The sequence below is a fragment of the Gymnodraco acuticeps genome, unplaced genomic scaffold, assembly GCF_902827175.1.
Source record: "Gymnodraco acuticeps unplaced genomic scaffold, fGymAcu1.1, whole genome shotgun sequence".
Taxonomy (NCBI): domain Eukaryota; kingdom Metazoa; phylum Chordata; class Actinopteri; order Perciformes; family Bathydraconidae; genus Gymnodraco; species Gymnodraco acuticeps.
In genome coordinates, this window is record NW_022990887.1 from 229892 (window position 1) to 241140 (window position 11249).

Here is an 11249-nt window from a genome sequence, read left to right on the forward strand (position 1 = left end):
CTCCTATTTTAGAAGAAATTCATCATGAGGAATTCCACCTAGAAATGGAGTGAAACAATGGGAAATGCAATGTAGTCTCATTTCACTGTGGACTAGATTAATGATTGACACAGCTGTAAAGTAAACCCAGTGACAGTCATAAAGCCTCTGTATTACTCATCCAATTCTGCTTCGATAGGATTGGATGTTATTGGCCTTACAGTCAGCCAGCAAGGCCTTTAAACATTAATCTGTCAGGAGCCTAAAACTACATACAATATATTTCATACACATACAAATACATGCATACATGGATGCACTAGTATTTATACATAATAGAGTTGGTGTTCAAAGCTTAGATTTGTTCGTATCAATTCAGCGGGCACATGTTTAATCATGTCTAAACCTCACTGCAAAGCACTTTCTTAAAATATATTTACTTCTATGCAGCACCATTATGGCCTTTTTGGAAATATAAAAGACTGAAGCAAGACTTCCATTCAATCCATGTGATTAAGGTCCCTAAGTGGTGTTACTCAAGAATACACAACACATCAATCTTGACTTTAATCACATTAAATATTTATTAAAAGAGTGTAACAGAACCAGTAGCAGCATCTGTATGGTATTGTCTATGATGGGTCTGGTGTTCCACATTCAAACACCTGCACTACGTCTGGTTTCTTCGCATGCTGCCGTGCAGATGTGCCAGATGTGTCCTCTGAGTCTTTGAGTCCCAGCTGCAGGAGCGTCATGGCGGCATCTGAGCGCTGCCCGATGCACGCCATGTGAAGAGCTGCCAGCAGAAGAGAGCACAGGATGGGGTTCAACAGAGCTGCAAAGATACTTATTGATTTGTTGTTCTATAATCAGTTAACGGTTACAGTGATTTTTCATTAAAAGAAATTGGTACAAAATGCGGTTCTCATCCTCTTAAATGTGCCTTCTTTTCTCCGTTTGATATCATATTAATGTAATATCATTGGGGTTTGTGGACTGACAAAACAAGATATTGAAATATCTCACCTTGGACGTTAATGACACTTTATCACTATTTTCTGGCACTTCACAGACCAAATAATAATGAAAAAAATAAAAGTAGCAGTCCTAGTCGTAAGGGGATCATACTGGTATTTATTTATACTTTAATTATTTTTATTTTGACCTTCCAGGAAGCCATTGGTTTGCATAATATTTTTGTTTTATGTCGATCCACATGTGCCGTCATTATTGTAGGCTAAGCCTTAGCTGTTGCATAAGTAAATAACACATATTGCATTATTCATAAAGTAGTCTTTTTCAGAAATGTTTTTCATAGTTTTTGTTAACTTTGCCGTCATATTGACTGTAAGCGATACAATGACTAACAAAACACTTATATACTAACAAAGGACTGGTTTATCTAAAGCCAGTTGAGTAGCACTTGAAATGTTTTGGCTCTATGAAACCTGATGTACTTATATGATTCTGTTTTCTTCAAGGTTGCATCTTCTTGGTCGAATGCACTTATTGTAAGTCGCTTTGGATAAAAGCGTCAGCTAAATGTAATGTAATAAGTAAGCAAGGAGGAAATACTTGTGTACATTTTTTAAAACTAGAAATGTTAGCTTTGAAGCCTCTAAGGTTGTAAAGATATTTATGGTTTAACCTCATTTTCAGCGGCTTCCTGTTTGTTAAAAACCACTGTAGTCGAAGTTTAAAACTGCTTACCAGTTCTTCCCTTTTTGTCCCGAACATGAAGATCAGCCCCGAACTCAAGCAGTGTTTTTATAGTAGACGTGTGGCCCTCCTGAAAAACACAGATTAAAATAGGAAAGACATTTTATCTCCACGTAGCCCCAGCAGGGGAAGAAGTGCCCCTTTAGGTATTCACTAATCGGACCTTTGCAGCGTAGTGCAGGGCAGTGAGCTGGATGTCAGTCGTCCTCTGGTTCACGTCTACATTCAGCTCCTTCACCAGGAAGCGCAGCGCCTCGTTCTGCCCGGTAACAGCAGCCTGATGCACCGCCTGAGCGCCGACACTGTCAGCTGCAGCTGGAGACGCCTGCAGAAAACAGTTATTGTTATTTTGTTGTACGATAATGAAAATAAAGACACATCATTAAGAAATGTTCATGCGAAAATAATCTGAAACCTGGGGAACAAAGCAGCAGATAAGATAGACGGAAGAAAAAAAGTTTCTAGAGGGCCCTACTATTATAGAGAGTGAGTAAGTAACATTTATTTATAAAGCGCTTTTCCCAGACTTAGTCACAAAGTGCTTGACAAAGCATTAAAACATCATACGAATCATAAACGATTAAATGACCACACAAGCCACGTGTTAAGAAGTCCTAAAAACACAGGTTACCCAAACGCCTGCCCAAACAGGAGTGTCTTTAGATGGGGTTTAACAGAGTCTACAGAGTCAGCGGACCGTAGGTGTGAGTGCCCAATTTAGCAGAAGCTGATTTAAAAAAGGCCTTTTTTTTACCTGGTGTTTTTCTAAAAGCAGCCTGGCTACAGAAACGTGTCCGTTCCTCACGGCGTCCATGAAAGGAGTCGCTCCACAGCTGTCAGGACTGTCGGGGGGGTAGACACATCTGGGAGAAAACGGAAGAGACAGTCAGACAAGTGTGAGACCTGCAATATAATAATAATAATAATAGATTTAATTTGTTAGCGCTTTTACAGGTGCTCAAAGACGCTTTACAGATATAGTGAAGAGAAAAGAAAAGAAAGGAACAACAAATAAATATATAGTTAAAGTTAAAGTCAAATAATACAAAAACAATCACACATTAAAAGCCAGATTGAAGAGGTGAGTTTTTGTGAGTGTTTTGAAGGTGGGGAGGTCAGTGCAGTCTCTGATGGGTTGGGGGAGTGAGTTCCAGAGGGAGGGGGCAGCAACGGAGAAGGCTCTGTCCCCCCAGGTCCGGTGATTGGTGCGGGTGGGGATGGATAGGAGGTTGGCTTCTGATGAGCGGAGGCAGCGGGAAGGGGCGTGGTGGTGCAGCAGGTCTGTGAGGTAGGGGGGGGCCTGATTGTTGAGGGCTTTGTGAGTAATGAGGAGGACTTTCAAGTTGATATATAATATACTGTATGTATTAGGGGTGGTGGAAATAATCGATACAGCATAGTATCGATACTTTGCGTGGCTATATTGTATCGATACACGGACGCCAATAATCGATATTTTATTATATAAACTATTCATATTTCAATTCCAAATTAAAGTTTTTGGTAACAATTGCTTTTTCAACCCACTAGAAGATGGTGCTGAGCTTTTTCTTGTGGAGTCATGACTACAGGTAAAGTCAGTGGGATTGGCAGGAAGTTAGTCAAACAAAGATGGAGTCAGCAGAGAAAGATATCAGAAATGCAATATATCGTATCGCAATACTTAGCATATCGTAGAATCGCAATACTATCGTATCGTGGCTTAAGTATCGTGATAGTATTGTATCGTGGGGAGCCTGGTGATTCCCACCCCTAGTATTTATATCCCAAAAAACGGGTGGAAAATGTAAGTAAACAAACTATCTTTCCAGCTTGGCTACTTACATATTTGTGTGTTGGTTTTAAATCATAATATTTAACTTTCTAGTGTTTTATATTTGTTTTATGTGAAATATTCCCCATACAAAATATATTTACATACCTCTCCAGCAAGATGATAACAACGTCCTCGCAGCCGTGCATCGCTGCATGATGAACAGAGAGAGTACTGGTTATAATCTGACAATGAACACAAAGATCATTCAAGTAACAAGAGAGAAAAAAACTAATTTGAATTAAGTCCTTCACTCAGTGATCACCTAAACACCCATTTAGAGATTTGGTGAAGCTAAACCACTGCAAGTAAACCAGAGGACGCTTTACCTTAAACAGATGTTATTAATGTAGTAAAACCACACACAACAATTGAAACGGAGTAACACAGACTCGAGTGCTACAAGATGTAGCACGTCTTACCTGCAGTGTGTAGAGGTGTCCTCTGCGTCTTGCTCTCCGTCCTCCAGACGTCTGGCCTGATAAGAAGCAGCTGTTTTATGACCAGAGGATCCCCCTCCCTGCAGGCGATGTGGAAACAGTTCCAGCCATCTTTGTTTCTCAGAGCCGGGTCAGCACCGAGACTCAGCAGCTCCTCGATCACAGAGAGGTTTCTCCTGGTGCAGGCCATCATCAGGGGGGTCCTGAGAGAGAAGAGAGACTGAAACACTCACAGAACACAGGGGTTGTTGTTGTTGTTTTTCTTGTAGATATAGTTAATTTTTTGTTTTTGTTTGTTTGTTCACCATGTAAAGCGGTCTTAGGTCCCTTGAAAGGCGCTATACAAATGTACTCTATTATTATTATTATTTTACAGGAAATACTATATATCTATAAATAGAAGAATCACGATCAAATTTCTAAATAATTGTCTGTGTCAAATCTCTATTTTTTCCCTCTTTAGTTTAATTTGGACTAGACAGCGTCAAATATACTGTACATTTTTGTCGTGACTTACACTTTTACATGCATTACATCACATAATAAGTGATTTTTCTTGCATCACAGAAAAAGTAATTACAAATGTGAATGCAAATAATGAATAACAACATTTATATTAATATTCACGTCTCATATCGTTCAATTTGACATAATTATTAAGTTGATTTTGAAGATTTTACATCTATTACCTTGTTCGGACAGTGAAATAGTCGGCAGGATTTGGGATACTGATGAATACAGAATATAATAATTGTGCACTGCAAGAAATAATTATGAGTTTAGAGGAACAGAATATTGTTTTAAGCTACTTAAAAAATAAAACAGACCTTTAGCTTGACGAACTCGTACAACACGAGGCACACATTAAGCCACAGTCGATACGAAGAATGCTGCTTTCTTTGTCTCTTCATAACCGCTTCCACTGTATGTTATACACGCGTTTTGTAAATATATATAAAAGGGATAGTTAAAAAGGTCCTCCTTCGAGCCGGAATTGAACCAGCGACCTAAGGATTTCAGCTTTCCGCCTCTACAGTCCTCCGCTCTACCAACTGAGCTATCGAAGGGAACTGGCATCAACCATCGTGCAGTTAGTATTTAAAGATCACGAGGGCACAATTTCTCCTCGTTTTTTAAATTATTTTTGACTCATGTATCCTCACCAGTCAGCTTTCTTCAGACTGTCCACTTTGGCTCCTTCATGGAGAAGATAGCTAACACACTCCTGATGTCCCATAGAAGCAGCCTCGTGCAGCGGCCTCTTGTAGTCGTTGTTGTAAACATCCACATCCACGCCAACCCGCTTTATTAGATACTCCACAATGTCAAGGTGTCCCTTTCTGGCAGCGTAGTGTAGCAAAGTGTCTCCTGACCGACCAAAGTGTTTATTACTGACTGTCTGAAGAGCCACTGAGCCTCCTAATGTTACCTGTTTCTCCAGGGAGTTTAGCTGTCCCTCCTGAGTGAGCTTTACCAGCTGTTTTAATGTGTTTTCGTCCATGCTGGGTGCAGGTTAAAGGCTGCTGCAGGTAAACAAAGTCACTAACTGGTCAATTCATAGAAAATAGTTAAGCTAGGCTTCTTGAAGACATGCTGGAATACATTGTTTACCAGTTTTTATTGCAGAGTAGGAAGAAATTAAATGGCCAACCATGACCTTACACTGTGACTGCGTTAACAAAAAATAAACTATAACAAAAATGCAGATACAAACTAAATCCATTATGAATATTTGTTTAATTATTATTATATAGAAAATGTGATGTTGTTTGAAAGTAAATAATGTTTTCGACTTAAAAGACAACGTTTGATACACAAATATTTATGATAGCACTTATAATTTATAATGAAAGAACAAATGTATTTATTAACTACAAATAATGTATTCATACATGTAATTTATTCGTGTTTATGTACTCAAGTAGAAGAAACTTTAAATAAGGAATACATCTTAGTCGTCCTTTTCGGCAGACCGGCACCCTAGGCTTTGTGGGAAATGTAGTTTTTGTGACAACGTGCGATTTGGCTCGTTAAAATAGTCTCACACTTCTTTAACTCGCTTTTTTCTTCCATGATATTAAAATACAAGTAATCTGTCAAATCGTAGCTTTATACATACCTATGTACGTGTGTGGCAATGCCCCCTGGTTTAAATGAACCTTATAAACACATTTATTTCTCTCACATCGTGACTAAAGTCCTTTAAATAACAGCAGAAAAACCGTAGTTTTCACAGCAGATGTAATTATGTTTTCAGTATCACTGCTGGTTCTGTTAATTTGTGAGCGCTAATCCAGTGTTTGGCAAAATGTCAGCAAAGGACTCAGCGTTGGTGAACAAGATGAGTCACATCTGGAGGGAAGAAGGAGGATCGAGAAACAAAAGTGGGGGAGACAGAAAAGTGGGATTGTTGGTCAGAGTCCTGAAAGGTTTTACAACATGGACCATGAACAGCAGGAATGAAACTGACCGCATTGCCACCTTCTTTGTCTGGTATGTACATTTATGATATATTACATTTGCTTTGATTGTGTTCCTTATTGATGATTTACACATCAGACCAACAGGGGCACACCTCTTAATTCATTTATTCTAAAGTGCATCTTAGCGAAAAACAACACAGTTCGTTTTTGTGCATGTCAAATGATCTGCAAAGGCTATTGTTCATCGCTTATTTCGACACATGTTTTGTGTATTTTGACCTAGTTATGCAGCTTTGTTGTATGTGTTGGACAAGAGAACTTTCTGTCCTTTTACACTGAAAAAATATTTTCAGGATAATTTAAAAATCTGCCCTTTTAACTTTTCATTTGAAAAACAAGCTACAAGCTATATGACACAGTTTACTGATGTGTCAATGCAATTTTTTGGTAGTTTTATGTGTTCTTTCTCTTTTTGTATACATCTGTCTGCCTTGCATGAAGGGCTTTCCCTTCTTTAAACTTGTTTTAACACTTATTTGATAGAAACATCAACATTAACAACTTAACTCCAATATAAATCAATAAAATGTTACAGCATTGTGAAGAGAGTTTCAGATAAAGTAGACTACTCTATCCAGGTTAGGTTTTTTTTGTTGCAGTGGGATGATTTAAGTGGTTGGGTTTGGACCGGACCCACACCCCCTTTACCTACACTTACATTGTTATATTGCAACTTTTTAGGAACTTCTGGAAATTATTTATGTATTTAAACTTATCAATGATCCCTGGGTAGAGCAAATAAACTATTGTAAGAGAGGAGATAATCTTTTTACTGATATTTAATGTAATATATTTGACAAAATCTTCAAATTAAGCTTACAACAGGAGGATTTGCATCTGTTGGTGCAAAAACACTGACATTGTGTCTATAAACGCATTGAGATAGGATAACATATCACATGTAAATGTATTGCATTGTAATTTAAAGAGTTTCGAGTGGATTACCAATAAAACATTTCGACAGACCGGAGACAGTGTGTTTGGCCTCCAGCATCTGAAGCTAATTCGGTCCAGATGTTTTTGTGCTGCTCTAAACACATGTGTCTGCAGGCCTCAGTGAATTTACTGCAGGTCAGGTTAGCTGGCAGTTTGTCACAGAAACAAACAAAACTGTATACAAATGTGTGCCCAAAAATATATTTCTGTGTGTCTTTGAAATTAAACATATCTCTCACTGTTTTAAATTACAATTTGAGTGTGTGGCAATCTAACCAACCCCTCAAGTAGCCTTAAAGGGGCCCTATTACGCTTGTATTGCGTGTTCCCTTTCCTGTAGTGAGTTATATAGGTTTGTGTGCAAATTCCAAAGCTTCTATTGGCTAGCGCTCCAACACATTGTACGTGATAAGCTAAGGGGCGGGACATCTCTAAGCAGTTGACCAATCACAACAGAGCCGGCCAGCTAACCAATCAGAGCAGACTGGGCTCTGGTTTCAGACAGAGGGTGAAAAGAGGTGCTGCAGCACAGACAGTATGAGAAGAATAAATAACTTTTTTAACATTAGAGCATGGAGACATGTAGAGACACTACATACTGATATACACCTGAACATCAGCAGGAGAGGACTCTTTAAAGTAGAGACACTACATACTGATATACACCTGAACATCAGCAGGAGAGGACTCTTTAAAGTAGAGACACTACATACTGATATACGCCTGAACATCAGCAGGAGAGGACTCTTTAAAGTAGAGACACTACATACTGATATACACCTGAACATCAGCAGGAGAGGACTCTTTAAAGTAGAGACACTACATACTGATATACACCTGAACATCAGCAGGAGAGGACTCTTTAAAGTAGAGACACTACATACTGATATACACCTGAACATCAGCAGGAGAGGACTCTTTAAAGTAGAGACACTACATACTGATATGAACCTGAACATCAGCAGGAGAGGACTCTTTAAAGTAGAGACACTACATACTGATATACACCTGCAAATGAGCATATGTCTTCTTTAAAGTGTGTTGTATAAGTGTAAATCACATGTGTGTAAGCAGCTGTATTGATACATTTCTTGTCAAATGTAGTTTTGTGATTATTTCAGACGTTCACACTAATGATTATCTTTTTCAGCTGAAAGGACCAAGAGGAAGCAGACAGTTAAATGTCTGTGCAGAAAAACCCTGAATCTTTAGCCATGTCTTTTGACTGTTTATACATGAGGCCTGTCATCTTATCCATAAATATTTCAAACGTTGTACGTCACTTTGAGCTCTGTTGCCAAGCTTCAGTGTCAATACCCCTCAGAAGAAAAGGCAAAATCCTTCAATGTGTTATTGTTAGGCCAAGGAATATTTAATCTTTCAACTTCTCTTGAGTGACTTAATAGCTCTTTTGTTCTGTGTGTTTGCAGCTGTTGTTGGAAGCAACGATGAAATATGGCTCTCCTGAGAAAAGGTAAGTGAAGATGAGGTGTGTTGTGAATGCAAAGTGGCAGGTTTACCGTCTCAGGTTGTAAACATTACGTTGAGGCAAAGAAGCTACGTCTTCTACAGATTTTATTTGGGTAAAGTCTATGAAAGGAACCCCCAAACTTCCCAGAAGGAAAGCATCTAGCGTGTGTGTGTGTGTGTGTGTGTGTGTGTGTGTGTGTGTGTGTGTGTGTGTGTGTGTGTGTGTGTGTGTGTGTGTGTGTGTGTGTGTGTGGGTGTGTGTGTGTGTGTGTGTGTGTGTGTGGGTGTGGTAAAAGGAAGATTGTATGTGGGTGTGGGTGTGGGTGGTGTGTGTGTGTGTGTGTGTGTGTGTGTGTGTGTGTGTGTGTGTGTGTGTGTGTGTGTGTGTGTGTGTGGGTGGGTGTGGTAAAAGGAAGATACTGTGTGTGTGTGTGTGTGTGTGTGTGTCTGTGTGTGTGTGTGTGTGTGTGTGGTGTGTGTGTGTGTGTGTGTGTGTGGTAAAAGGAAGATTGTGGTGCGTGTGTGTGTGTGTGTGTGTGTGTGTGTGTGTGTGTGTGTGTGTGTGTGTGTGTGTGGGTGTGGTAAAAGGAAGATTGTGTGTGGGTGTGTGTGTGTGTGTGTGTGTGTGTGTGTGTGTGTGGGTGGGTGTGGTAAAAGGAAGATACTGTGTGTGTGTGTGTGTGTGTGTGTGTGTGTGTGTGTGGGTGTGGTAAAAGGAAGATACCGTGTGTGTGTGTGTGTGGGGGTGTGTGTGGTAAAAGGAAGATACCCTGTGTGTGTGTGTGTGTGTGTGTGTGTGTGTGTGTGTGTGTGTGTGTGTGTGTGTGTGTGTGTGTGTGTGTGTGTGTGTGTGTGTGTGTGTGTGTGTGTGTGTGTGTGTGTGTGTGTGTGTGTGTGTGTGTGTGTGTGTGTGTGTGTGTGTGTGTGTGTGTGTGTGTGTGTGTGTGTGTGTTGGGGGGAGGGTGTGATGAGGTAACCATATGAGAGGCTGTAAGGAGTATCCAGCCAGTGTGTAAACAGCACTTTGGACTGAATGCAAACTAGTCAGCTACGTAAGTGAAACTGGGATTTCCAAAAATATTACGCGTGCTTTCCATTTGTTCAATTTTTTTTATCTCACCGTCCAAAGCAATCCAAATATGTGTGCTAGAAATCATACATCTGCCTCCCAGGGGTCAGTGAGTCCTGAATATCTCAGGTGCAGATGTAGCTATGGCACCTGAAAGAGCAGCCAGACGTGATAAAAGTGTCAGATGGAGATTTAATCCTCCTTTAGATCTGGTCTGCAATAGATAGTAAACCTTTTCTGATGCTATGAGAAAAAGCATGATCCTATATATCAGTAAACACAGTTTTATGTTGATGCTAAAGACCCAGCTTACAGTCTGATTGGATACCACCTCATGTATGTTTGATTCCTCTGTTTCCAGTTAACCAGATCCTGGTGGTGCTCCTGCTGCTCATGGTGTGTCTCCTCCTGCACAGCTCACTGCTCGGAGCCTCGCCTCGACCCAAACCCGCAGGTATTTCCACACAGGTTATATTTCAATCTTTGTAAGGCAAATTAAACTGACTTTAAATGTGTATTGTATGTATAAGCAGAGATGGCACAAGTACACACATCCTTTCCTCAAGTAGAAGTACAGATAATCGTGTTTAAAAATACTCTAAGTAGAAGTACTGACTAAACTTCTTGACTCAAGTAAAAGTAAAGAGGCTTTGAAATGTACTTCAGTAAAAAGTACCCATAACTAGCAGCTGTTTTAAAGAGTACCTGACCTCCCTTTATATTAATAGAACAATAATGTCATTGTTAGCTAATGAATGTTTCCATGCTGAACAACGGCAACATGACAACGTTTCCATTGGTCCCTCTTCTTTAGAGAAGACCAGGAAATGATGGATACACGGATCGTGTTCAAATCAATAGGCACGCAATGACTCTAAAGAATAATGATCACGCATCAAACACACATTCAGACTAAAGGAACCAGCTGTTTGGAAAATGAGAGAAGTAGAAAGTACAGGTATTTGTGTTCAACATGTAAGAAGTAGAAAGTACAGGTATTTGTGTTCAACATGTGAGAAGTAGAAAGTACAGGTATTTGTGTTCAACATGTAAGAAGTAGAAAGTACAGGTATTTGAGTTCAACATGTGAGAAGTAGAAAGTACAGGTATTTGTGTTCACATGTAAGAAGTAGAAAGTACAGGATTTGAGTCAACATGTAAGAAGTAGAAAGTACAGGTTATTGAGTTCAACATGTAAGAAGGTGAAAAGTACAGGTATTTGAGTTCAATATGTAAGAGTAGAAAGTAGCAGGTATTTGAGTTCAAACATGTACAGAAGTAGAAAGTACAGGTAGTTGAGTTCAAGACAACATGTGAGAAGAAGTAGAAAGTACAGGTAT

At 39.5% G+C, this 11249-nt stretch overlaps 1 protein-coding gene, 1 long non-coding RNA gene and 1 other non-coding gene across 3 annotated transcripts; 1 reads left to right on the forward strand and 2 right to left on the reverse strand.

The window, feature by feature from the left end:
- Positions 1–539: 539 nt before the first annotated feature.
- On the reverse strand, positions 540–5592 carry ankrd16 (ankyrin repeat domain 16). The gene is made up of 7 exons (XM_034233519.1): positions 5115–5592; positions 3934–4154; positions 3620–3662; positions 2453–2561; positions 1862–2023; positions 1690–1768; positions 540–775 (listed from the first exon to the last, which is right to left on the reverse strand). The coding sequence occupies exons 1-7, from the start codon at positions 5450–5452 to the stop codon at positions 612–614; spliced, it is 1116 nt and encodes a 371-aa protein (XP_034089410.1). The 5' UTR covers positions 5453–5592; the 3' UTR covers positions 540–611.
- trnay-gua lies at positions 4931–5018 on the reverse strand. The gene is given in 2 exon segments: positions 4931–4966; positions 4982–5018. It is a non-coding gene; the product is annotated as a tRNA-Tyr (tRNA).
- Positions 5593–5993: 401 nt separating the features above from the next.
- On the forward strand, positions 5994–10486 carry LOC117557619. Its single transcript, XR_004570744.1, has 3 exons — positions 5994–6444; positions 8801–8844; positions 10271–10486. It is a non-coding gene; the product is annotated as an uncharacterized LOC117557619 (long non-coding RNA).
- Positions 10487–11249: the final 763 nt, after the last annotated feature.

What these genes read in the sequence shown, in the direction of transcription:
- ankrd16 (XM_034233519.1), bottom strand. Translation starts at nt 5,452, where the DNA reads ATGGACGAAAACACATTAAAACAGCTGGTAAAGCTCACTCAGGAGGGA. An exon ending in GACACCTCTACACACTGCAG is followed by an intron (nt 3,663 to 3,933) that starts GTAAGACGTGCT and finishes TTCATCATGCAG; the next exon opens with CGATGCACGGCTGCGAGGAC. An exon ending in TGCTTTTAGAAAAACACCAG is followed by an intron (nt 2,024 to 2,452) that starts GTAAAAAAAAGG and finishes TGTTTTCTGCAG; the next exon opens with GCGTCTCCAGCTGCAGCTGA.